Source organism: Arvicanthis niloticus, chromosome 17 (assembly GCF_011762505.2).
Source record: "Arvicanthis niloticus isolate mArvNil1 chromosome 17, mArvNil1.pat.X, whole genome shotgun sequence".
Classification (NCBI taxonomy): domain Eukaryota; kingdom Metazoa; phylum Chordata; class Mammalia; order Rodentia; family Muridae; genus Arvicanthis; species Arvicanthis niloticus.
In genome coordinates, this window is record NC_047674.1 from 17387062 (window position 1) to 17414245 (window position 27184).

General features: G+C 46.3%; 1 protein-coding gene across 2 annotated transcripts in view; it reads right to left on the reverse strand.

Annotated features, from left to right (window-relative positions):
- Positions 1-13099: 13099 nt before the first annotated feature.
- Positions 13100-27184, reverse strand: part of Inpp5d (inositol polyphosphate-5-phosphatase D) — a 99151-nt gene continuing 85066 nt past the window's right edge. The window contains exons 20-27 of one of the 2 annotated variants that reach the window (XM_034522070.2): positions 25387-25500; positions 23898-23980; positions 22707-22794; positions 21694-21843; positions 20605-20701; positions 18561-18836; positions 15405-15999; positions 13100-14273 (exon numbers count right to left, since the gene is read on the reverse strand). In XM_034522070.2, coding sequence (XP_034377961.2) covers positions 14271-14273; positions 15405-15999; positions 18561-18836; positions 20605-20701; positions 21694-21843; positions 22707-22794; positions 23898-23980; positions 25387-25500 — 1406 coding nt within the window. In that variant the 3' untranslated portion in view covers positions 13100-14270. The remainder of the gene's footprint in view (positions 14274-15404; positions 16000-18560; positions 18837-20604; positions 20702-21693; positions 21844-22706; positions 22795-23897; positions 23981-25386; positions 25501-27184) is intronic. The other variant, XM_076914854.1, reaches the window with a different exon arrangement.

A 27184-nucleotide genomic window follows, 5' to 3' on the forward strand; every position in this document is an offset into this window, starting at 1 on the left:
TACACACTCAGATTCCTGTGATGTGAGTGTCACAGGTCTGTCACAACCACTGTGCCATCACTGGCTGAAATCTCAACCCAACAATAAAGCTTGCCCTCTTTAAATGGTTTCAGGTGTCTGTCACATGGATGGAATCTGATGTCACTCAACTATAAGGAGAAGTCCAGGCATACGGCTTCCTGTAGGGATGAGGCCAATGATGGCCACTCTTCCACCAGGCAGACTTTATGTCCTGACTGTTTTTTGTTGTTGTTGTTGTTTTGTTTTTTTTTGTTGTTTTGTTTTGTTTTGCGGGGGGGGGGGGCGGTTCTCTATGTAGCCCTGGCTGTCCTGGAACTCACTCTGTAGACCAGGCTGGCCTCGAACTCAGAAATCCACCTGCCTCTGCCTCCCAAGTGCTGGGATTAAAGTCCGCCCGGTGGGTCTCATCTTCTTAATCTGACATGATCCCAGTCTGTGAAGATTAAGGCTGTCCACTATTCTCCATTCTAGATACTTTCTCAGTTAAGGGATTGAGTTTTAGAAATGAGAAGTGGCCTTTATGGTCTGAACAAGAAGACAGTGGTAGGGAGTTATTAGAAAGTCAGTCATCTCTTTGGCTAGTGATTTCCAGGCCTTAAGCTATAAGAATATATTTCTGGACTGTGGAGCAGACTTCGTAGATTAAAGTGCCTTCCAAGCTTGACCGCCTGAGTTCCATCCCCAGAACCCACCTGGTAGGTAGGCTGTTTCTCTAAAGATGAAGGGGAACCTACCATGGTACTCACTCTTCCACACTCACTATAAGGAGAGCCCAATGTGCCCCTCCAGCCCAGGAGAAAATCACATGGTCTAAAGGAAATGCCTCCTTCCATTGACAGCAACCTGGAAGGTCTCAACTGCTGCTAGATCACTCAGAAGATATGGTATTCTGTGGCACTTGGGGATTGGGGATAGCTTTATAGTTCTGCCTGTGCATCCTGTAAGAACCATCTGCCATACACAACTGACTGTAAGGAAGCCCAAGATGGACTCATGGTGGAACTGATGGAGAGGAGGAGAGAGAGCTGCTTGGTCAGTGGTTCTCAATTGCAGCTGCCATGACAGCTGAGGCCCCAGACTTGGAAATGAGGAGCTTTAAAGAAGCTTTGGATGACCCAGCTCTGGCTGCTAGCCAATTATAACTTCATGAGACTTCTCCAGAGAAGAGCATCCAGCTTTGCCAAGTCAGCTACGGAAGTGTGAGATAGATAAATTGTGGGTTTGTGTGTTGGGGTGAGATCCAAACAAAGTTGAGGTTCTCTGAGATATGGAGAAGGAGGAGACAGCCACTGTGTAGGTTACCAACTGAGTTCCTTGTGTGCTTTTGGGAGAATGTACACAGACCCCACAGTGTAGCAGATGACTGTATGACTACAGGTCAGAACAACCCTAGGTCATTTAGTTGTAAAAAACTCCTTATATTTTTAGAGTGTGTGTGTGTGTTTTCCAGCATAGGGATGAACCTACTCATTCTGAGAGATGACTGAGGTGAAGATGCTATGTTTTTCAAGTTACTGGTAAGATGGCTCAGTGGGTAAATACATTCACCACTAAGCCTGAGACCTAAGTGTGATCCCTAGAACCCACACAGTGGAAGGAATTGGAAGGAGAGAATGGACTCCCACAGCTGTCCTCTGATCTTCACATGCATGTTGTAGCACTTGTGTGCACATGCAAGCATGCGTATGTGTGCAAATGGACAAAAAATAAATATAATTTAAAAAAGAAAGGAAAATCCAGGGGCTGTGGATATAGCTCAGTTGGTAGACTGCTTGAACAAGGTCCTGGGTTTGACTCCCTAAACCGAGCATGGTGGTATACATCTATAATCCTAGCACTGGTAAGCTTGAAGCAGGGGGATCAGAAGTTCAAGGTAGTTCATGGCCAGCCTGGACTACATAAGACCTTGTGTTTTTTTTAAATGCACTCTGATTGCTGGGACTATATTTCAGTGGCAGAGAACTTGTCTGGCATACAAAAGGCATTATCTGGTCATCTTTGCCAACATCTATAGAAATTAGTGTCCATATTTATTGTTTCAGTACAAGGTGGGGGAGGAGAATGGACTTTTAGCATTTTGACCTCTACAAACCCTTTCTTGAGCCCTATCTATGATTCTGCAGAGTGATGATCTGCCTAACACCCAGCCAGCCCCAGGTTGATCTCTCTCACATCGATACATACTGGAGACTCCATTAGTTATTTCTCGTTGTTTTGATAAAATATTCCAGCCAAAGCAACTCAAGGAAAGAAGTGTCTTTTGGATCACAGTTCGAGTCCACTATGGAGTAAAATAGTAGTGACAGAATGTTGGGGTGACTGGTCACCTTGCACCCATAATCAATACAAAGGGTGACACTCACCTTGCACCCATAATCAATACAAAGGGTGACATAAAGGCTGATGCTTAACTAGCTTTCTCCTTTCTGGGCTATCCAGGATCCCAGTCCAGGGAATGGATAAGTCACACTTAGGGTGGGTCTTCCCACCTCAGTTAACTGAATCCAAACAATGCCTCAAAAGGAAGCCCAGAGGATAAGCTATATAGATAATTCTTCACAGGTCTACCCAGAGGCTTGCCCCCTTGGTGATTTTAGAATCTGCCAAGCTGACAATATTAATAATCTAGGACTTGAGAGATGGCTCAGCCATTAAGAGCCCTAGCTGCTCTTCCAGAAGACCCAGCTTCAATTCCCAGCACCCATATGGCAGCTTACAACTGTCTGTAGCGCCAGCTCCAGGGGATCTACACCCTTATAGATACACATGCAGGTAAAACACCAATGTACATAAAATAAAAATAAAATAAAATAAAATTCTAATTAAAAAAGAAATCTCAAGGACCAAATTTTCAGACCCAAAGCCAGAACTTGCCTGCTATGTTCTAAAAAAACACCAGGGAAGTCTTGGTGTCTTAAACACACCTATTTCTGCAAGAAGTAAGCACACTCATGAAGGAAGCCCGCATATCCATTCAACTCTTAGCATACGTTTGGGCCTGAATCAGTATGGAACCCACCCAATTCAGCAGCCATAGCATCTCCTGAATTTCTCTAGCTAAAGGACCTGTCAGCTTCCAGATGAACCACCTATGTCACCGCAAATGAGAAAGAGGTTGAAAATGAATTTTTTTTTCTCAGAACTTTCTCTTTTCAGTTAAGGAAAATTATTCATTTGCATCTCACCAAAGCTGCTTTCCTGAGAAATAACCAAACCTACTTCCTATGGATTGAGTCCTGCCCCTTCCTGATCTATATGCAGAAGCTCTGAGCTTCTTATAACTGTTTCTGATATAGGGCTGAAGTTATATATATATATATATATTTGGTTTTTCGAGACGGGTTTCTCTGTGTAGTCCTGGCTGTTTTGGAACTCACTCTGTAGACCAGGCTGGCCTCGAACTCAGAGATCCACCTGCCTCTGCCTCCCAAGTGCTGGGATTAAAGGCATGTGCCACCACTGCCCAGCAGGGCTGAAGTTTTATAACCACTAATAGGTTACTACATATTTTCTACCCAGGTTAGAAGTATTTTAAATAGCCCATCTGGAACAGTTACAATTTACTCTCCTTAACTAAATCAGTATTCTGATGCTATTTGGGAGCTTATTGTATGTCACCTGGGATTAGTAATTACATTATATAAAATACTCGATCCCTTCAGTCTTCTCTTGCCACGTACCTAAGTCCAATTGAGGGAATGGCTGTGACTCTTTTTACTGCATTTTCTATTGGTGGACGTCAATAGCTAGCAGGTTAGCAGAGATACGGCAGAGGATAGGATCTGGCATACTCAGAGGGCACTGCTTCCTGGTTTTTGTTTTGTTGTTGCTTAGAGTCTGATGCCAAGATGCACAGCAAATTAAATGGCAACAAAATGTGCTTGGCAACCAGCAAAGAGCAAAGGTGCCTTTAAATTTAGCATTCTGATTTTGTTAATTTTTTTTTTTTATTCCGGCACATAGAACATGCTGTGAAAAAGAAATCACAGAATGACATAAAACAACCTCTCTGTCATCTGGGAGGCTATATTTAGAGTCATCTCTAAATGTTTCTGCACCACTGGGACTGTGGGGAAGATTTTCCTTTTCATTATGCAACATTATGAACAAGAACCAAGAATGTAAGACAGCTAGTTTTAATATTTTTTGTTAACACCAGATTGTTGAATGGTGCAGCGCCAACAACAAGAGAGAGCGGGCACAAAACCTGTTGTCCATACGCTGTGGGATGAATACTGATGGCATGAGTAGAAACAGGAGACTGAGGAGCCTGGCAAGTCTGAGCTGTGGGCTAGGGAGACAGTTCAGTGCAAAAGGTCCTTGTAACACGAGCATGGGAACCTGAGTTAGGATACTCATGTAAGAGCTGGGGTGACAGCATATGCTGGGCACGCCAGTGCTGGGAGTGAGGGTATAGATCCCATGCACGCACTTGATGACCACTGAATCTAACCGGATCAGTGAGGTTCAGATGCATCCAGAGACCTTGTCTCAACTTATTTGGTGGATTGAGATTAGAGAAAGAAGATATTTAAAGTTGGTCTCTCATCTCCCCAGGCGGACACATGTGTGATTTTGTACATACACACACATGCACATGCACACACAGTCTGATACACACTCTGAACTCTGGAACACAATCACAGGACACATGGAAATAAGGCTAGTGCTCCCAAGGGCTGACCCTAAGAAGGCAGAAGTCAGAGAAGCTCTAGAACCTTCTAGACAGGTTGAGAGCTACTCTCTAGTACTCTGACTTTTTAACTTGGGGATTATTCCCTCCAGTCTTCTCACGCAGGATTTTGGGGTGTATTGATTTATCACCTCCTCAGAAATGGCAGTCAGAGAAGGAAGCATGCTTCATGAATGACGTGGTGGGGTCTGCGCCCAGGGCTGGCTTTCATTTTCTCACTTGGCTGGCTAACTTGGTTTACCTCAAGTTTGAATCATTCATCCAATCCCTTGAGAGGCTTTAAAAAAAAAAAATGAAATGGCATGACCAGGTATCCTAGAAGATCTAGAATAGTTGCTGAAATTCAGCTTCTCAGGCACCACCTAGACCAAGAGAATCAACTACCTGTCAATCATCCTGGCATGGCCTAGGAACCTGCATTTACATAGGTTCTTCAGGTAATTTTATGTAAAGCTAAGTCAGATGAGTCTTTTCTTGGCACTGGGGTTGAACTCAGAGCTTCAAGCACAGGCAAGAGTCATACCACTTAGCCACACCCCAACCCCCTTTTAAACACTTTTTATTTTTGAGGCAGGGTCTCGCTGAATTTTCCAGTTCTCTTTGTATAGTTCCTCTGTAGCCTGGGCAGACTTTGAGCTTGCATCCTCCTGCCTCAGTCTCCCAGCTGCTGGGATTCTCGCCATGTAGGACCACACCCAGCTGAATGTTGTTATTTTGAGGAATTCAGAGGAAGCCCAGAAGATCGTGTAGCATGCTCTCATGCTTTACAGATAAGCTGGAGAGAGCTTCCCCCAGAGAATGAACACAAACCTTTGCACAGTAGCAAACTGTGAACCCCCAGCCAGGCTTCCACCTGGCACTCAGTGTACTCCTAGGCCCTGCTGTTTTGTGATCAGGTGGTATTTACTTGAGGAATAAAAATCTTCATATTAACATAAGCAAAACATAATTAGAAAAAAATCTGTTATAAAAACCATTCTGCTTTCTAAGCCAAATCTAAATGACTCTGGGGTAAGGCATGCCAGAAATCCTACTTTGTTAGCATGTGTAATTACAAATGACTGCCATGCCAATCGTTGGCACTGTCTATTTTCCTTAACTGTTTGGACATTTGTCCCCCATACTCTCTTCCCTTACTCCTGATATATGTATAGTTTGAGAGTTGCCATCAAAATGTTCTTATTCATGTTTGTAACAGGACCTGCTTGTTCTCCACCTACAGCCTTCCCTCCGTGAATTCTCTGCCTTCTCAATGAGCTCTGGGTTTCAGGCTGGCTCTCAAGGGCACTCTCACTATTCAGACTCTCCCAAGCCTCTGAATTATGCTCGGGGATGAACAATGGGAAGAATCAGAGAGGGGTAAGAGGATGGAAGAGGAGAAGCTAACATATCTTTTTTTTTTTTTTTTTTTTTTAAATTTTTGAGATAGGGCTTCTCTGTGTCGCCCTGGCTGTTCTGGAACTTACTCTGTAGACCAGGCTGGCCTTGAACTCAGAAACCAACCTGCCTCTGCCTCCCAAGTGCTGGGATTAAAGGCGTATGCTTCTTTTTTTTTTTTTTTTTTTTTTTTTTTGAAGCCAACATACCTTTAACCCGTATCTTCTTTTTTCCCTTCTCATGAATTTGGTTTCTTCCACTGCTGTAGATTATCCTGGGCTCCAGCTAACTGGGAATTACACACCCATCAGGTCTGAGAAAAGTGAAGACTTTGGGCCCTGTTGTCTCCAGGTGCCTTAACGTCCATGGCTAGGTCTTCAACTCTGCCTGCCTCCTTCTTCCTCTCCATCTCCATTCCCCTCTTCCCTCCCCCTTCCTCACCCTCTCCCTCTCCCCCTCTTTCCTCTCCCTCTTTCTCTCTCTCCATTTTACTCTTCCTCCCTCTCCCTCTTCCCCTCTCTCTATCCTTTCCCTGCAATTACACAGTGAGAAAGCAAGCAATTTCTATGAGAAAAATGACTCCTAGGTGTTGTAGCTACAGCCCAGCCCGCCCCAGGTCTCAGCTGGTAGACATTACCACCACTACCACCATCATCACCATCATCATCCCGTGAGACTTTGGAAGCTGGTAAATGACTGATCATCCAGGTGTCTGCAGCCCCATTCTCCAAGAGGAGGGTGAGGCTGAACAGGGTGAGCAAAATGCATTGTTATTAAAAACTGTCAAGCGGTGGGCAGTTTGTTACCAGCACCAGATGACTGCAACAAAGGCTGTAGAGCCAGACTGGCCTGCAGGTGACCCCATGTATATGGGCACCAGGGAGAGAATTTGAAGACCATAGATTCCCCCTGGGGAGAGTTAAGAATGTAATATTTTGACCCAGCATTTTGTACCTAGCACATAGTAGGTACTTAATAAATATATATTTGGGGTGAAACAAAAAGCCACTTGCGATGACCAATGGTACCCAAGGAGTAGATGTTAGCAAGAATAAATCACAGACGTGGGGTGGATCGATGCCACTAAGGCTCCATTAGGTTCAAAGCCTAGATAAGTGGGTGTTGCAAGTTTGGATCTGAGCTATTTTACTCTGTTTAATAGCAAACACAGTCAGGAGATAGCTTAATAGTATAGTATATCTATATGTGGGAGTGGGGTGGGGACAAGATAGGTTTAAAAGCTGGAAGTGGAAACTTTCAGAGAGAACGCTGTCTTCTTGTAACAGAACAGGACCGTAACTGTTGTGAAGTGACAACCCCAGGATGGGTGTTGGGTACACAGGGCAGGGTGGAAGGCTGGAGAAAGGTCAGAGAGAAATTTCTGGTGGCCAGATGACTGAGTAACTGAACTTTCGTAGCAAAGATGGAAAATAATGCTTGTATGCTGTTGGCTCTGTAGTTCGGGATGTGGCAACCATTAACTGCCCAAGACTCTCAGTGAATCTGCTTCATGATGTGCTTGCTCTTCTCCTGGTGGCATTTGGGACCTGAAGGAAATGGACAGGGTCTGGTATGAGGCAGAAAAAGATCAGAAGACCAGAGTCAGGAATGAAATGTGGATGTAGAACTGGAAACCATTACAAGAAGCACAGCATCCCTAGAGGCTCTATGTCTTACCATTGAACAAACATTGAATGAATACTGTTCCATTGAGCTATGTCACTAGCTCACAAACCCCCACTTCTAAGTGGTTGCCATAGAGACAAAAACATACAGCAAGACTATTTACAATCCTACTCTAGGCGAGACACATAAACTTAGTTTCTTCTCCTGTCCCCATGACTGCTTGGGGTTACTGTCTACCATGCTGGGAAGGTGTAGTGGCTGGAGCATGAGGGGTCTGGTTTCATTGCATCTACAGCCAGGAAGTAGGGAGGAAGGAGTTCTAGCACACGCCTCTCTTCTTTCCCTGGTTTTTCATTCAGCCCAGGAGCCTAGCCCATGGGATGCTGTTGCCTGCTGTCCATATCCAGGAATTCCCTCTTCAGCTAAGCTCCTCTGGAAACACCTCATAGATAAATCCTAGGAAATTCCCAATGGAGTCCTGTTGACAGTGAAGCATCACCCTCATAGTTATCTAGCTCCATCCATGACCCTCCTCATCCTTTACCCTACTGTATTACACTAACGAGTCTACATATAAACTCCTATACAATGATTGCTTCATCCCGTTATGTTTGAGAGACATTCTGAGAAAAAGTTCTATTTTATCCATCTCCTATCTTTTCCAGTGTCCCTCACTTCTGTCTGAGTTTCCACCTATCACCAGTAAAGCCAAAATTCCTCTCGATTTGCTGTTGTTGTTTTGTGTGACTGGTTCTATGTAGCCTTGGCTCTCCTGGAACTAACTATGTAGCCAGGGCTGGCTTGAACTCTGCAGAGACCCAACTGTCTCTGCCTCTTGAGTGTTGTGTCAGCCTCCACATAGTGACTCTTAATGTGAAGTCAGAATTTGAGCTCAGTCTCTGGTGGGTTCTGTTCACCATATCTCTTCTTGCTTGCTTCAGGCTTATGTCTTATGGTGTCAAGGCAGAAATACCTCATTCCAGCTTTGGAAGCAATGGCACCATTTCCCATCCCCAACTCTAGGAGATGAGTCTGCAGGTAAGAGGGAACAAGGCAAGGTTACTAAAAAAAAAAAAAAAAAAAAAAAAAAGGATATCTAATCAAAATCCAGACAGAAAACCACAAACCTACTGTTCGGGGATATACTTTAATTAAAAATTGTTTGTAGTTTAGACCAAATTGAGTTGGGCATCTTATACCTCCGTTTACTAAACTTGTTGACCTTTTGAACATGGAGCCCTATAATGTAGAGTTGTTTGGGTCTCTGTGTGTTCCAGAAGGTTTAGCAAAGGTCCAGGATGCTTGTCCTGGGTCGGGTGCTAGGACAGGGCAAAGAAGACACTAATGTAGGTTCCTGTGGTCCCTCTTCTTTTCTGTCACTACCTCTTACAGTCTCTTCTGACAAGTACCTTCCTTATCCTTTTGCCGCCAAGCCTGCATCACAGTTTAGATCTTCTTTGAATAATGGCTTCTCTTGGGACCACACAGATCTATCCTATGGGCCCTGGTTCTCTCAGCATCCCACCACCTTCTGGCATCCCTGGCATCCCCTCCAGCTCCAGCCCCTCACCTCCCCACTCTCCATGACACACTTAGTGATTTTGAGCTCTTTCAGCATCCAGAGTTCTTTCTCACCTTAGGGCCTTGGCGCCTCCTTCTGTCCAGAAGTTCTTTCCTGGGTCTCCCATGATGGCTTTTCTCAAGAGATAGAACATATCCAAAAGGTGTGCTCCTCTTCAGAGATATTTGTCTGAGCATCCAGAAGTCTCAGCCGATAGACACAGTATCAGCAGGAGGGACCAGTTGCTGGGCTTAGCACTTGAGCTCTGACCTTTGGTACTTTTGGTAAGTGGAGCACACACACTAACTAGTACCTCACTCATATCACACGTGGCTTTTCCATGTGCTACCCCCAATTCAAGCTGGAGGGCTCTTTCTTGACCTTTAGAGCTAGCTTTCTACTTAAACCATGAGAACTGAGCTCCCAGAGACAGGCCTTAATGTAACACTCTTTGGATGGGATAAGAGGTGTCTTAGTTAAGTTTTCATTGCTGTGAAGAGACACCATGATTAAGGCAACTCTTCTTTTATTGGATATTATATTTACATTTCAGATTTTATCCCCTTACCCCATTCCTCCCACCACCCAGGAGCCCCAAGGCAACTCTTATAAAGGCAAACATTTAGTTGTGGCTGGCTTAAAGATTCAGAGATTCAGTCCATTATCATCATGGTGGGAAACATGGCTCCATGTAGGCAGACATGGTGCTGGAGTAGCCAAGAGTTCTATATCTTGATCTAAAAACAGCTAGGAGGAGGCTCTGGATCACACTGGCCAGACTTGAGCATATCCCTAACTCCACAGTGACATATTTCCTCCAACAAGGCCACACCTCCTAATAAGATCACACCTCCTAATAGTGCCACTTCTCCTGGGACAAACATATTCAAACCACCACAATAGGTATTTGCCCATGCTGCTGTGACCAGTCAAACCCAGCTATTCCCAGTGGTCACCCATTCATGAGGGCATCTTTTCCTTCCTTGCCTTAGATCTCTGCCTTCTACTGAAAGCATCCTTGTACTATCTGAACCCAATCTAATGAGACAGGTACAGATTTTCTTGGCCTCAAATTGGCTGCCCTGGCAACTTCAATTTTCTCTTCTTCCTCCTCTTCCTGTGTATCTCCTTCTTGTGTATTGCTTGTGTGTGTGCATACTTGATGTGTGTGTTTGTGTGTGTGTGTGTGTGTATACTTGACTCTCTGTGTATGTTGTATGTATATGTGAATACAGGCATACACATGCCATAGAGTGTCTGTGGCAGTTAGAGGACAACTTTTGGAAGTTAGTTCTCACCTTCAGTTTACTTGAGGCATGGTTTCTCTTGTTTCTGTTGCTATGATACATACATACTCCAGGCTTTCTGACCCATGAATTTCTAGGCAATTCTCCTGTCCCTTCTTTCTACCTCTTAGTAGGAGTGCTGGGATTACAGATGCATAAGCTGTACCCAGCTTTTGACATGCATTCTGGGAATCCAACTCAGGTCACTGGCCTTGCTCAAGACTATTTTTAGGAAACAAAAAATAAGGTATTTAAACCCCTTTCTGTCTGACCCTCATCCATGGCCATGTCCTGCCAGGTGGTCTTCTCAGGCCCAGCACAACTGTGTTTGAATGGATGACAGAGAACAGGAACTCATGAACTATGTATATCAAATCTGAGATCACCAGAATACTGTACAAATAGGCAGGTCATCTGTGAGCTGACAGAGAAACGATCAGCTCAGAGCTGCCACCAACCAGAGAATAAGCAGACATATATTGTCAGTACCTGGACTTCATGTGCCTGTGTGAGTTCCTGTGTGAAGCAGAGCAGTTTTCCCAGAATGAGACCTGGGAGGGGGTAAATGTGGGGGTGAGACCAGATATTTGCATCATAAAAGGTCTCTCTGTTGGAATGAAGGCTAAGAGTGAGCTAACTGCCTCATAGGAAGCTTCTAGGTCTTTCCATAGCTGGGTCTCCATGGAAATTAGTTTGCAGCGAGAGAAAAGCTATTTTAAGGACAAGCAAAGACAGACCTGGTAGGCTGGGGTTAGGGAAGGTTTCTGTAGGAGAGAGCTTTGCTCAGTGACTCACTTGGCTCCCTCCTATTGGTGGTTAGAAAGCCACAGTAAAGCAACAGGAATGCTGGACAGAGGAAGAGTACAGTGGCTGCCTCTCTGGTTCCACGGGTGGCCTGGCAGGGCAGCAGCTACCCTCTGGACCTTGGTATAGAGATTAGATGTGGATACATTCATTCCAGACACCAGATTATGGTAACAGGAAATCTGGGCTTTAACCAGCTTTGTATAGCCATGAAGAGAAGGGCGAATTTACATCTGGAAAACAAAGTAACTGTCAATTATAATTTTAGGAGTGATGGGTTATCTTAAGGATGGGGCAGTTTGTGAGCAAAGCTTGTTAACTGTCCTGCCTTCTTGGTTGTGGGGTTCAGTGAAGACAACTGAAGTGCCAGGGGGCATTATCTGGCTCCCCATTCCTCTGCCATAGAAGGGAGAACTGAGTTGGAGGGTAGGAGTGGGGGTTAGAGTGGAATGGTTAGGAAAAGAGACAGATAACCAGAGTGGGTCTTGGGAGATGGTGTCTAGAGTTCAGAGAAGTGGCCAGGGAACTCATGAGTGTACAAGACTGAATGCCTAGGACACGAATGAAACTTCAGTTGTGGCGTTCCCAGTTTTGGGCATCAGGGGGCCCCAGCTGACCATCCACATGCAAAGCTAGGCTCTTAAGACCAGCAAATTGAACTGTGGAGATGAAAACGGAACTAGATTCTGTTGAGGTGACTGGAGCTCAGAGTGAAGGGACAGGAAGCACACATATGTCCCGCCTTGCTGCTTCTCCTTTAACCTAAAGAAATGATAGGGAGACCTGGATCTCTACCTGGAGGAGGAAATAGCTATTCCATGGATGAGCAGCTACAGGTACCTCACATAGCAAGCTGACCCACTGTAGTAGCAGACATCCCATGTGACATAGGCAATAGCGTCCTGGTCTCCAGCTCTGGGGTCACAGGGAGTGTGACCCAGGGTAGTTTACCAGGACAAGTGGGCTGAGGAACAGCAGGGTGGAGAATGTTCACACTTCCTGTGCCTTCCCTCTAGAATATCAAGGAATGTCCAGTTTTCTCTACCTTGGTTTACTGCGTCAGAATGCTGGGGCCTGGAGATGGGGGCAAAGTTCTTTATGGGGACCAAGTAGTGAATATGCAAGAGAGACCTTCTCCTAAGTAGAGGTGAGATGTTCTGGGACACTTTCAGCCTTGAGGCTACTGGTCCACAAGGACTATCATAGCAGTTAATGAGTGGTTTACTCAGTGCCTCTCAAAGATGCTGCTCCCTGGAGCTCTGTTTAGAGCCTAGGCCTGGTGTCTGTGAGTAGGAGACACTGACTATCTTAAGGTGGGTTGAAGGACTTTGAAAGTGGTGCCCAGGGCTGTAACTATGCTGGTTCTTTGGGTGGAGGCTATTCCCTAACCTGCAAACCCACGTCCCAGGGATGGTTTGTATGAGTCTATTGTCCCTAGAATAATCGGATCGCATGGGCTGTTGGTCAGCCAGTATCAGAGGATACTTGCAGAAGTTGGGTGACTACAGGACATTTGGAGTCCCGCACAGACATTTGCATGAAAGGAGTGATGTCCATCCTTGACCATGTCCATCTTCAGACTGTCTCCATGGTGAAGATACTATTTTTTTCTGGCCATCAGGAACTCTCAGCTGCCTCTCCCTGCCCCAAAGTGTCTCAGCAGTAATTATAGCACAGGGAAGAATTGTGGCCCTGGGTATCAGGAAGAGGCCACACAATCAGGAGGCCCAGTTAGAAAGGCACAATTTATTGGTCACACAGACTGGGAAACACAGGGGATATACCTGCTTTCCTGAATAATCTAGGTCTGGTTTCCTACATTAATCCTGATATATCAAAAAGCAAGACAAGAAAAGACATCACCACCCTAGTCTCCTGGTAACCAAGGACACAGGGTGCACCACAGCGCTTGGGAAGAAGAGGCTGCACTATTTTGAGAGCCTGGGACCAAGGCTCCCCTTCCCTGATAGCAGGCTGTAGAGCTTATCCGCTGGGGACAATGATGGAAATTCTTCCTTAGTACATCAGAAATGCTGCAGGCTGGGGGTAGGTGGGCTTGGCCCAAACCAGGGTATGGTAATAGCTGCCCACCTCTAGTGGTACAGGGAGTATTTATTGGTCCATAGGCTCAGCAGGAATCTGACGTAGCTGGCTTAGATTGAGGCCAGGTCTCTTCACTGATGAGTTGGAGCTGATCTCTGACTCTGGCAGACTCAAAACCCAATAAAAACCAAGAGGATCAGGCCTGTGACAGAACCCCAGCTAAAGCAGCTTGTATCTCTGAAGCTGGACAGGGCCAGGCTCCTTGTGCCGGTTAGCCATGCAGACTGTTCAGGTCCCTGTAGTAGAGTAGAGCCCAGCCAGCTAGCTCTAGGAGATTGCTGGTTTTCTTAATGCTTTGTTTAAACATCTCAGGACCCACCATTTGGAATTAGTGGCTCTGGGCATAGGGTTCAGGATGACTGGAACCTCAGCTCTGGAGGCCAGCCTGACAAATGTTCATAAAGCACTTAACACAGCACATGGCACCTGACCGTTATTATTATTAATAATATTATTATTTATATCTTCACCCTTGGATGAGCAGCTCAGTTCCTTTCTTTAAAGGGCGACTAGAAGAAGGCCCTGGAATCCAAGTTGTGAGACCCAGGAGCGGCTGTCTGTTGTCCTTATGGCATGGGTTTGCCAGCTAGCTTCAGCAGCTACTGCACAATGTGCCATCCAGCACACTCCCTGGACCACAGAGAAGTGAGGCCCTTTCCTGAAAAAAATACACAGCCTTGGACTTGAAGCTAGGCAAGAAGAGCTAGCAGGAGGTCCTCTAAGAGGCATCCTGAGAGAGACGTAGGTCTGCTTTGTGCTGTTCCTCCAGGCTCCTATCACCAGCAGCTCACCAAGGACTTCACTGCAGTGCAAGAAGAGAAGAGAAGGGCTATCAGGGCCTTGCTACCCCCAGGCCACATGTGACCCCTAGTGCTATAAGTTAGATCAAGCTATTGTGAAACAGCCACACTACTCTAAGTGCCTCATATATGCTGACTCATGCTTATGGTATAAACACATAGAACATATGAAACAGACAGATGTTGTATATAGTTACAAAACATGAGTGAGACTGTAAAACGATAACATACAGTAACAGTATATGGCATAACTTATTTCTACCCATAAATCTACACCGCAGATAGCACTAATAGCTTCTTTTGATAGTTTAAAAAGGCAAAGAGCTGTGCAGTGGAGACTTGGGATTTAAATCCAACTCAGGACTGTGGTAAAGCATTTGCCTAGTGTAAGGCCCCGAGTTTGACCCTCAGTGCTACAGTAAATACACTAATGGAATGGCCAGCCGTCTAGTCCTAGAGTCTGTTCCTTGTGATACTGGAGATTCACCTGAGGGCTTCACAGAGGCTTCCTGTGCACTCTCCCAGGGAGCTACAGCCTTACCTCTCACTGCTGCTGTTCCTTGTCTCACTATTTAGCCCAGGCTGACTTTGAACTCCCAGTCCTCTTGCCCTAGAGGTCCAGAGTGCTGGGATTATAGTGGTGTACTATCACGTCCAGACTCAACTGTGTGTATGCATTTAAACCATTGTTAGTTTTGTTCTAGAATAAATCTATTCTATAGGAAGGGGATGGTCTGCCTGAAGTCTCAAAAAATACCAGGAATATTTTAAGTACATCCACTAATTAAGGATGCTAAGACTAAAATATAAATGACTTAGACTCCCTTACTCTACAGGGGTAGGAGTTTGTCAGCAGCTCCTCGCTGTCTCACTCAAGAATCACTGCAGGTAGGACCTATAGGACCTGTAGGACCTGCAGTCAGAAACAGGGACAGTTACCAGGTTCAAACCCCAAGTTCAGCCCTTCTTCACAAAGCACTTCTTAGGACACGGACACACACACACACACACACACACACACACACACACGCACGCACACTCCTCACAGGCACACAAACGAGTGAACACACATACACACTCATGCATGCACACAGCTCAACATACCTACATGGTATATCTACAGTTCAACATACCTGCATGGCAGTCCTGCCAAGCAGCCCCTCCTCTTGGCGGTGCTTGCCATGATGGGGGAGTTCTGTGTTGTCACGGTAGTCTCTCCCTTTTGAATGCTGCAGCTGCAGGACCGCTGGACTCTTGACTGGCAGGGGCGGCCTTGGAGCTGGGATGGGCGTTGTCTGCTGGCTCATTTCTGACCTGGAAGGCTTGACAGGCCTTTTGACTGGCACTGGGGCTTGGGAACTGGCTGAGGCCTTGGGCTTCCCTTGGCTCTTGTCCCCACTGGGCATTCTGCCCTCAGCAGAAGAGGAACAGGTAAAGGAGCGGATCCGAGGTGTGGGGCCGAGGACAGGCATGGGGGCCTGTTTGCTTATCCCCTTGGCATTCTCCACCTCTTGGGCTTTGGGGGGCACGATGCTGGGTGATGAGATTCCTGGGTCTGGACAGGGCGGGGGCTCCTTCCGCAGCATCTTGGGAGACTCCTGCTCTTTTCTGGGCGCCGGCTTAGGGAAGGAACTCAGGGACCCATACAGTGGGTTCTCAAACATCTCGGGCTTCGTCATCAGCAGGTCCTCCGGTTGCAAAGCTTCCACCTTTCCCAGATCACCAGGTCTGGAACCATGGGGAAGAGGAGAGGAGAACGGGGAGGAAACGTGTAGAAGTCAGGACATGGGGAGTAGATGCTTCACGCCTCTGGGTTTCATTTAGGGGTAATAAATGCTCTGGAACTAAATACAGTAGTGGTCATATAGCATGCAGCATAGAAATGCCACCAAATCACTCATTTTCCAGGGGATAATTTTACATGAATTCTGTCTTGAGAATTCTTCTTTTTAAACACAGGGACTCACTATGTGTCCCTGGCTGATATAGAACTGACAGAGCCACCTGCCTCTCTGTCTGCTGAGTGCTGGGATTAAAGGCATACAATACCATGCTGGGCTAAAGGTATAGACCAGAATGGACTCACGATCCTCCTGCCTCTGCCTCTTCAGCATATCTTACCTCCATGTGTCACCGCAAGTGATGACTTTTTAAAATTAGCACATGAACGAGAGATGATAAAGCTGGATGTGGTGGCTCATACCTTTAATCCCAGCACTTGTGAGGCAGAGACAGGCAGACCTGCTCTACATAGTTCCAACAGAGCCATATCTAATACATAATAGATCCTGTCTCAAGGGCGGGGGGGGGGGCGGGATAGAGGTGCTGTCCTCAGAGGCAACTTTAATTCTGTTTAAATGAGAGCATCTGTGAGCAACGGGGCTATCTCTGGAGATTTGGTAGAAAGAGTAACATATAGGAAGCCACTACTTATATGTGAGATGCTGCGGTGACAGATCAGAGGCCAGAAGAGGACATTGGATTCCCAAGAACTGAAGCTATATACAGTTGTGAGTCACTATGTAGGTGCCAGGAATTGAACCTGGGTCCTTTGGAAGAAGAGCAAGCACTCTTAATCACTGAGCCATCTCTTTAGCCACTGACCTTGTGTTTTCACTTTCTATCCAGGATCCTACCTCTGATTTTCTAGCCTCCGAGGACACTGTGGTAGACAGAAGCAAGCAAGACACCCCTCCACCCCAGTGTGTGTGTGTGTGTGTGTGTGTGTTTAATTAAAAGAAACTTTATAAGGCTTGACACCTAACTATCACTCATCTATAGAGATGGAGAGGCCAGAGAATGGAGCCAATAAGATAGAAGTCAACCAGGACCCAAACAGAGTCTCCTTTCTTAGCATACAGCCTTGACCTCAGATGGCAGTTTGACCTCAGACAGTAGTGATCCAAGCTTACCAGGATTGAAGTGTTTTCCAGGAGATGGGACTTTCAAATGCTAAAATTGGGGTAGCCTCAGACAACCTGGGATGGGTGGACATTGCCACCTAGTCCTGTAGGGTCTTCACTGATAGATGTCTACCCCTATGCTGTCACCTGGGACTGGAGGAAACATGTTCCCACCAAGCTCTGTTCACCTCGTGAAGCACAAAGTGACTTTCACTCTGGGAACCTCTGAAGATTATTTCATGAACTTCTACTTTCTTTGTGGCTGTTTCTAGTTTTGCTTCATGGGGTCTCAAAAGAGACTGCCTTTGTCTAACAAGTACATCAGTACCTACTGGGTGGATACCTTGATCCTCATTCCCAGGGAGAGATACCAAGGCTATCTCTCCCTTGCTCCTAGGAGGTAGACTTAGATCTGGCTAAGGGACCTGCCCTCCTACCTTTCAGCTAGTTCAGCTAATAGCTAAGGCACAGGACTGGCGGTGCCTCTCCAGAGGAATCCCTAGGCAGGCCTGGTATAAGCATTTGACTTAGAGGGTCTGGAAGAGAACCACTCTGTAGATGATGCCCCAGCATGGGTTCCTGATGACTAGGAGTTAGCGCTGCTTAGGAACTGAAGTTCTAAAGAGGAAACAAAACAAAACAAAACAGCACTCAGAAAAGAATCTAATTGTGAGAGCCTGTGTTACCACAAAGTGCTCAAGGCAGCTGGGGAGGAGACACATCTGTGTCACTGTTACTGGGTCTGGATGTCATTTGGCCATCTGTCATCCTGTAGGAATGGAATTCCCACCTAGTGTTTTCCATATCTGCTTAGGGACTTCATCTCAGGGCTGTTGTGGTCCTTGTTCCTAAACCTGTTCTGGCCAGCTCCTCCTGTAGGATGACAGTTCTGCCTTCATTTGGGTTCCTAGTCCCAGTGTGTTTCTAATTGCCACCAGCAGGAGGATCCAGACCATTATATATGAGAACACGGATGCTTGTTTTTAAGGGAAGAGAGAGATTTGGGGTGGATGATGGTGTCTATTCAGAAATCCTCACCTCTTTCTCATTGAGACCTCCAGGGAGAGGGGAGGATGGCATAGAATGTCGTTGGTTTGAGAAATGTCTTTGTCAGTAAATGCAGTTTTTTATGAGAACATGCCTTTTTTGGCAACCCCCCCAGCCCAGTCCCCTTTAAAATCAAGTTGTACCAAATGTTTTGGACAGGCAGAAGCCAAAGTAATGGGCAGAACCTACTACAACTCTGCCCTCTTTAGGCTGTCATCATTGGGAGTCTCCAGCGGGGTGTTTTTGAGCAGAAACATACACACAGACACAGACAGACAGACAGACAGACAGACAGACACACACACACACACACACACACACACTTCAGAGGACACTCACCTTGCCTCTTGCACCCTGGGGCAGGGACCTCGGTTGGCTGTGGAGGATGAAAACTTCTTTGGTGATGGAGGTGGTTGGGAGGGAGGGGTCGGAGGACCTTCTCCCCTCCCAGGCCCCAGGGAAGAGTCCTTGGGTAGCTGATCATAATTCCAGGCTGGGGGTTGCTGGTCTGGGGACAGGGTTGATTTCCCATGCAGGGGCTGTCCAAAAGGCCCCATACCAATGTAGTTTGGATTGATGATCTCATTGAGGCTAGAGACACCACATGCAGGGACCCTGTAGGAAGATGCAGAAGCACACCTGAAGCTTCTTCCCTTCTTGGTTGGCACCAGCCTGAGGAAAATGTTCCTCAGCTTCTCAGCCTCTCAATACCTTTATTTCTAGGCACAACAATTCATTTACTCATTTCTGTACATATGTAATACGGTAAAGAGAACAAGAGATCAAGTTGAGACAAGCAGGAGGATTGAGACCCACTAGGTAGAGCATGGCTGGAGAAGATCAGATCAATGCTGGCTGTGAATTGAATTTATATGAAATGCAGAAGAGAGAAAAAGGAGGATGCTCTGTGCAGAGGCAAAAGTCTATGCTAAGACCCTGTGGTCAGGGGTAGAGACTAGCCTGTTGTGACGTTGGTTTACTGAAGACAAGTCAGCACATGGGGAAAGCAAAATGAGAACCTGGCGGGCCCAGAGCTGTGGGAAGGGTGGTCAAGTGTACATTTCCCAAGGCAGACTGGACAAAGTCCTCACGGGACATGTTGGTTTGCACATTCTGTGTAAGACATCAGAACATCGGGATGAGTGTGTGATCATGTTAAGTCAAGACTAGAGGCGCTAAGGATGACAGTTGTCTTAAAACTGGAGGAGATAGTCCAGACCCAGGTGAGGCACTCCTGTAGTCACACACTAAACCTTGCTCCACACTGGGCTTTATCTCAGGAGGACTAGCAAGACCACATCAGGACACAGAGGTGATTCTGATATCAGGAAACACAATACACTGGGATGTTCAGACTATTTTCAATTCAGTCTTTCCTATTAGTCACTGTGTTGGTTAGTTTTTCTGTGGTTTTTTGTTGTTGTTGTTGTTGTTGTTTCTTGAGACAGAGTCTCATTATGTAGCTCTGACTGTCCTGGAATTCACTGTGTAGAAAAGGCTGGCCTTGAACTCACAAGAGATCAGCCTGTCTCTACCTCCTGTGTTCTGGAATCAAAGGCATGCCCCACTACATCCTTGTGTGCTGGTTAGTTTGAACTGCCCTCTTGACACAATCTAGAATCACCAGAGAAGAGAGTCTTTATGAGTTAGCTAAGTTTGGCTTGTGGGTTTGTCTGTAGGGACTTGTCTTCATTGTTAACTAATGTAGGAAGATACAGCCCACTGTGGGTAGCACCATTCCCTAGGCTGGGCCCTGAACTGTGTAAGAGTGAATGAAGAAAGCTAACTGAGAGCAAGCAAGGGTGCATGTGTTTATTCTCTCTGCTATGTTGATGTGATACTTTAGGTTCCTGTCCTGACTCCTCCACAACAAGAGACTGTAATGTGGAAAAGTCAAATAATCCCTTTCCTCCCCATGTTACCTTTTAATCAGGGTATTTGCCACAGCAGCAACACTGAAACTAGAAAGTCACAGATGGGGACTTTTGACCACTTATATTCTTGGCCTCCCTGGACACAGGAAAAGCATCTTTTGCCTTGGAATTATTTAGTCATCTATAGCTCCTTCTTCCTGGACTGTACATCCTTCTACTAGCTGGTGGTAAGTCTGTAGGTCATGACTATACTGTATTTACATTGGTTTCTCCCTGATATATAGTAGGTGTTCATTAAAAGCCAGTTGAACTGAACTCTTCCTACATGGAAAAGTTCTCCAAGGTTTTGATCTCCCAGAGATGGGGATTTGAACTCAGGATGTGAAATTGAGGTAGGAGAGTGGCTCCCCTGGACCACAACATTTCTTTTCCTCTGATCTGTGCCCTCTCCTGGACTCTGGCTCACAAAGCCCAGCTAGTTGTAATAAGTCTTAACAAGTTTCGTCTACCTGCCAGCAGGCTCCCACTGCCTCATGGGATCATGGCTGGTGAGGCTCTTCAAGCACTTCATTCCACTGGACTCATCCCGCTCTGTCTTCACAAAGTCTGGAAGAGAATGTTTAGGAAAAAAACATGTGAGAGTCCAGCCACTACATGGGTTACAAATGGCAAAGTGGTATCTCTTTGCAGGCCAAAGCTGGACAGTAAATAGTGGCTACTGGGAGAGGTATTTCAAGCAAGATTTTCAGGCTTCAAAATCCTTATGCTCGGTGATTGTTTAATGATGCCTGCCATGGGTCCAGACTTTGAAGAACAGTTGTTATTTCATGAAATATTTCGAACTTGTTAGCTCAGCCAGGGACAAAACAAACATTTCTTGTCAGATTACAACAAACTTAGAACAACTATTATGTACCCTGTAAGAGCACTTTACATCTAGAGCTAATCTGTTTATGGGGGCCTCTCGCTTAAAGGGACCCCCAGTTTTATTTCTGAATCTGGCATGTGGTTGCTAGGTGATGACCCACTATCTTTTCAATCCACTGTCCTGCTAGAGAAAAGATCTCTCATGGGGCACGGGAGAGTCACATGCACAGAAGCAGTGGCCCTTGGTGTACTAGAGCCTTCCCTGGCATAAGGAGCCCCTCCTCCCCCCACCCCATGTTGTAAGTTTCCACGCTTGCTACTTTCATGACAGGCAAGCAATCACTGTGTCTACCAACTCCTGCTTAGCCCCAGGTGAACTTGACTTAGTCTGACTTTGCAACTTTTAGCCAGTCATCTAGCCTATCTATGCTTCAGTTTCTTCATTTGCCAAGAAGAAATAACCATACTTGGCTCACAGGGAAGCTGGAAGAGAGAAACGAGATGACTTTGTTTTCTTCCCATCAAAGACATTGTCTTTGAACTCATGATCTTCTTGCCTCAGCCTCCTGAGTGCCAGGATGACAAGTGGGCATCACCATGCTACCCTAGAGACTTTCTAACCATGCTCAATTCTGAAGGCACAGATCATAAATACTTGATAGCTTTGCTGAAAGAAAGTACATGCCCTCAGAGCAGTGATCTCTGGGAAAGCCAGGAGGAGGATGGCTTACCATAGAGCTTCTCCCTCATCTTGCCCTGGGAAGTCTGCAGCTTAATCTCTCCCCTGAAGTGGCCAGTCATCTCCCCATGGTGGGTGAGAGGTGTGTAAATGGGAAGTTGAGTCTCTGTGGTCTCCAGACGAAGAGCAATGCAGCCTTCACCTAGGGAGAGAAGAGATAACATCAACACGAGAATCTTGGCATTACACGGATATGGAGCATGCTCAGAGATATGCCTGTAGCACAGGGAGACAGTTCCTTGAAGCAAGTGGCTGGGCAGGGATTACCAACAAACCCTTTTGATCAATGCTTTAGCAATTTGGGGCAAATGTCTGAAGCCTCATAGGAAAAAGAACTCTATACAGATCAATGCTGGGAGAAAGAAATTAAATCCTAGAAAATCTACCTGAGAAATGGTATTAAGTGTTAATCTGATTGCTATAGGGAAAGCTTACTTGCCAAGGTTTGAAACAGTACAAGAAATAAACAAAATCAGATAAGCAGGGAAGAGTGTAAATCAGTCTAAAACTTCCATACGAGGTCAAGTCTGAAAGGAAAAGGAAACAGGAGAGCTGGCCTGGCAGCAGGGAGGGGCTAATGTTCTGGACCTGAGGAGTTGTCTGAAGAGCTGGATGGGGACAAACGAGAGGCCCTGTGATACAGCCAGACTCAGGCTCAAGTCATAGCTCAACTGAGGACTGTGTGACCTGGGTGAATGACTTGTCCTCTATGAGCCTCAGTTTCCCTATTTACTCATTGGAGAACAGAACCTGCCTCTTAAGGCTAAGATTAAATTACATAGTACCTGCAGCTCACTCAGCAAGGCTAAGCGGGAGGTTGCTAGCAGTGGCACCCAGAAGTGACAAGGAGCAGGGATAGTAGCCCACTAGGAAAAGTCCCTCTGGGACAGAGGCAGAGGCATGCTGGGTGGTGGCAGACAGGATTTCTTGGAAGACTGAGCCACCATCACCCTCATAGAGGCTGAAGGTAATGGGCAGGTAAAGTCCCTGGCCTGGGATGCTTACCGTAGGACTCATCACTGTCAGAGGATTTAATGCTGATCAGGATATGCTGGTCCAGTAAGTACTCAGGGTCAGAGATAATGGGCTTTAGCTGCAGAGGAGACACCAGATTAGAGTCCACACGTGGGGGCAGGTAAGGATAGGGTCATCAGTCTTAGTGTTTGAGTACACCGGAAGAACTGGAGAGAGGCTTAGTGGTTAAAAACACTGGCTGTTCTTCTAGAGGTTCTGAGTTCAATTCCCAGCAACCATATCACTGTGGCTCACAAACCATCTATAATGGAATGCTCTCTTCTGGCATGCAGATGTACATGTAGATAGAGCCCTCATACACATAAAATAAATAAATAAATCTTACAAATAAATACATAGGAAAATGGAACTGAATATGTTCTTTCAAGCAAACTCAAGTCTTGGCTCTCCATGCCCAAGAGAGCAGGTAGACCCCATTGCTCAGCCAAGTGAGGGATAATTTTCTGCCCCACCCCCATCTCATAAACTGGGTTGGGCTTCCAGGTCCCTGGTCCATGGCCTTCATGCTTCTTTCCCTTCTTTGCATATCCCAGAGGCCAAGGGAAGGACCAGCAGCCAGGTCTGAAATGAGACATGTAATACCATCCTTCTCCTCCTGCCCCTCCAAGGTATACAGCCGCATTAGAGGAGCTGCACCATAGGCCTGTTCCCCATCTGGGGAAAAGTGACTTCTTGCTGAAGGCCTTCATTTGGGGTTGAAATATCCTGTGGTTTGCTAGAGGTGTGGCTTAGTGAGTGACAGACTCCTGAATGTCAGCACTGCTCTTAACTTCCTGCTGCTAGAGTGTTCAGGGATATCAGGGCTATAGCTCAGTGGTTGGGTGCTTGCTTAGTGCTTGCAGAGGCTTTGATTCACTCTCAAGTGCTGTGAGCACTAATAGGTAATAACTGAAGGGGAGTGGGCACAGCAGGGCTGAAAACCACTTAGGAATATTGAGGTCATTTATTCATGGTGAAAAACATGCTCTAAGTCACTTGACAACAATGTCTAAACTGGTCTCTTCGGCCTTGGTCTGAGATGGCTGCACTCTGGGCAGACCTGCTGCAGCTGCACTCTGGATAGGCCTGCTGCAGCTACACACTAGCCTGCACTGCTGCAGCTGCACACTAGCCTGCACTGCTGCAGCCCTCTGCCCCAGGCACATTCTCTTCCTGTATTACCTTGGGAAGAGTCTCTCCAAACCGCACCACCAGCTCTCCTTCACTCCCCTCTTCATTTTCTCCTTCCTGACTCTTGACAAAACCTGTTAGAGAATAAAAAGCTGGGTTTACAGACCACAGAGCAAGAACCAGAGAGAAAAGACTCCAAGGATCACCTTCCTTGGACCACAGAGGACTGCCTTTCTCATCGCACGTCTCTGAGGCTTCCGAACCATTTAGGAGTCAGGCTTTCTGGGGATTCTGTTTTTGTTTGAAGGATGGTCATTTGCCAACACAGTCTAATTATTTTTAGGAAAAATCAGAGAGATTTCCCCTTCTTTTTGACTCTTCTTTGCAACATCCTAGGCAACAAAGAAGTCATCACATCGCAGGCAGGAAGATTGGGAAGCATGACAGCTCGTCCCACTTCCCACGCCACTCAAGATAGCAGCCTTTTGAAATTCTAATTTAAGCCTCCTAATATGCTGTTTCCATAGAAATCTATGCAAATGTCTCGATAGTTTATTAAAAACACCCGCACAAAGCCTCTCATTCCTGTTAGAGCTGTTTTGACCCTGGCTGCTGAGCTGGGGCTTCAGGATGTTGTGGTGCCCAGGAAGGGCTGAGATGGGTTGAAGGGAGGTGCAGAAAGGTGTGAGGGGGCACAATCCTGGCTGGTAGCTCTTCTGGGCTCTATAAGCAGGCAGTCTGTGCCTCTGTTTGCAAGGTTAGTTCTACCCTTCCCCCACCACTCTTCAAACTATCTCAGGGAGACTTAGAAAGCATATAGTTCTCTTGCATGGGAGTCTCAGGCAGTATGCCTAGAGATGTTATATAGAGAGGATCTTTCATAAGCATAGTGGGTGCTCACAACTGCCACCTGAAACAGACTGTCCATCTCTACCTTGCTCCCAGTCACAATGAGCCCCACAACACAAGAGCCACAATATGGAAAGGGCAAGGGGCACCAGGGCAACAGCAAGCAGGCAGTAGCAGCTGTTTAGACCCTGTCCGATCTTAAGCATTCTGGAGCTTTGCCCAGGGCTATAGCTGAGTAAGAACCCAGCTTCATGGAAACTCAAATGGTTAAGAGTCTGCCTAAAAAATGTTGACAAACAAGTTTTTTTTGTTTGAACATGGGAGACAGAGGGGACAGAGGGACACCAGTGGCTGACCCTATCTCTAGGACTGAGACAGTAGCTGACCCTATCTCTAGGATTGAGACAGTAGAACAGAACACAGGGGTGGGGAAAGGGCCTCATAGCCACTGGGTAGCCCCATAGATACCCCACCTTTGTTGAACCCACTGAAATCCATCCATGGATTCTCATCAGAGAGAGAGAGAGAGAGAGAGAGAGAGAGAGAGAGAGAGAGAGAGACAGAGACAGAGACAGAGACAGAGACAGAGACACAGAGACAGAGAACTGGGTGAGGGATCAACCATTAATCATTAATGGAAAGGTACTTATGTGACAGAATACCCCCAAAGTTTAGTTCACAAGGCACTTACTCTCTAAGCAGCTTGAGTGGAACTCCAAGTAGAACTTAGTCTGGGACTTGGTCTTCAGTGTGGCGTAGCATGCAAGAAACTCGATCTGCCCTTGGCTGTCCACAGTGCCAGGACCTGGAGCATGGGAGAGTAGGGATTTCTTTGTATACTGTGCCTGAAGATGGAGGTTCCAGCTTCTTTCTGGGAGTTTCCTCTCTGGGTGTAGCCACTATGCTGGGCTTCCTCTGAAGGTCCACAAATGGGAAATGTCCAGGTTGGAAGGAGAGATTTCTCTTAAAGGAAAGCTTCATGACTCAGTACCCAAGCTCAGCATCTATGTTGACGACCACAGCTTCTCTGATCTGTCACAAGCTGGCCATGTAGGATGCAGGTCAGCAAGAGTAAAGACAGCAAGGATCCAAGATATGGCTATGATCTCAGTTTTGCCAACAATCTGTGTGGCCTCTGGTAACTCCTCAACCTCACTCTAGTCTCCCAACTAATTCTCATTCTCTCTCTCTCTCTGTCTCTCTCTCTCTCTCTCTCTCTCTCTGTCTCTCTCTCTCTCTCTTTCTCTCTCTCTCCCTTCCCCTCCCTTCCTCCCTTTCTCCATCTTTTTTTTTTTTTTTTGGTTTTTCAAGACAGGGTTTCTCTGTATAGCCTTGGCTGTCCTGGAACTCACTCTGTAGACAAGGCTGGCCTCGAACTCAGAAATCTGCCTGCCTCTGCCTCCCAAGTGCTGGGATTAAAGGCGGGCGCCACCACTGCCTGGACCCTCTTTTTGCTATATAGTTCAGGTCTGCCTGAAATTCACTATGTAGCTAACTAAGGCTGACCTCAAACTTGTGATCCTCCTGCATCAAGTTCTCAAGCTCTCAATTGCCAGGGCTAAAGGCATGAGCTAACATACCCAGATTTCCCTACTAGTTCTGACAGAGAGTTCATATAGAGGCTTAGAGGCTCAACACCCAAATCTGCTTTTTCGAGTCCACAGCTAGGGAGACCCGCTCTTACTTCTCAGGCACAGTTATGACCAGTCCCTAATCTGGAATCTGGGACTCACCAGCCTTCAGCTAACATGGTTATAAGTATGTTAATTTACACAACATTTATTTTATTAACACAGCATCTTTTTTTATCATTGTTTTCATTTTGTAGGATAGGGTGTTATATGTACCCCAGCCTGATCTCAAACTCTGTAGCTAAGTCAGACTCAAACTGAACTTCTGAGCCTGCTGCCTCTGCCTCCTAAGTGCTAGGACTAAAGAGTACCATACCGATCTTGAACTGGCTTTAAGCAAGTGTTCTATCTTTCCATATACATTCTAAGCCATTTGAGAGCAACCTCCACCATGCCTGTCAGCCTTCTTTCTCTCCTTCTAACCCCCATATCACCTTGGCTAGACTCTGCTTAGACAAATGTTCCATCAAAGCTCAACACTGGTGACCGACATTTTCAAGCATCTGCTATGTGCTGAGTCTCAGCAGAAGGAAACCAAGTCTGACAAAAAAGGGAGGTGGTGGAGGCTACTCTTCCAATGCTGTAGAACTCAGAGAAAGGGGGGATGGGTGTGAGCAGGAGGGGGTAGAGCCTAAAGGCTATAAAGGTGGCTAGATGTAGAAAGGAGATGGGAGAGGTGTGAAGACTTGGGTGGAGAAGGGAGGTTACACAGATGTTTGACCCAACGGTAGGATAGATGGTAGTCTAGCTTCATCTACATCCCTCAGCACAGAGGCCACAGAGTGAGACAGTTGTTCTGTCTGTATTTCGCTTCTCCACACCCAGCATCCCTAAATCAGTTATCTGCTACACAGAAGT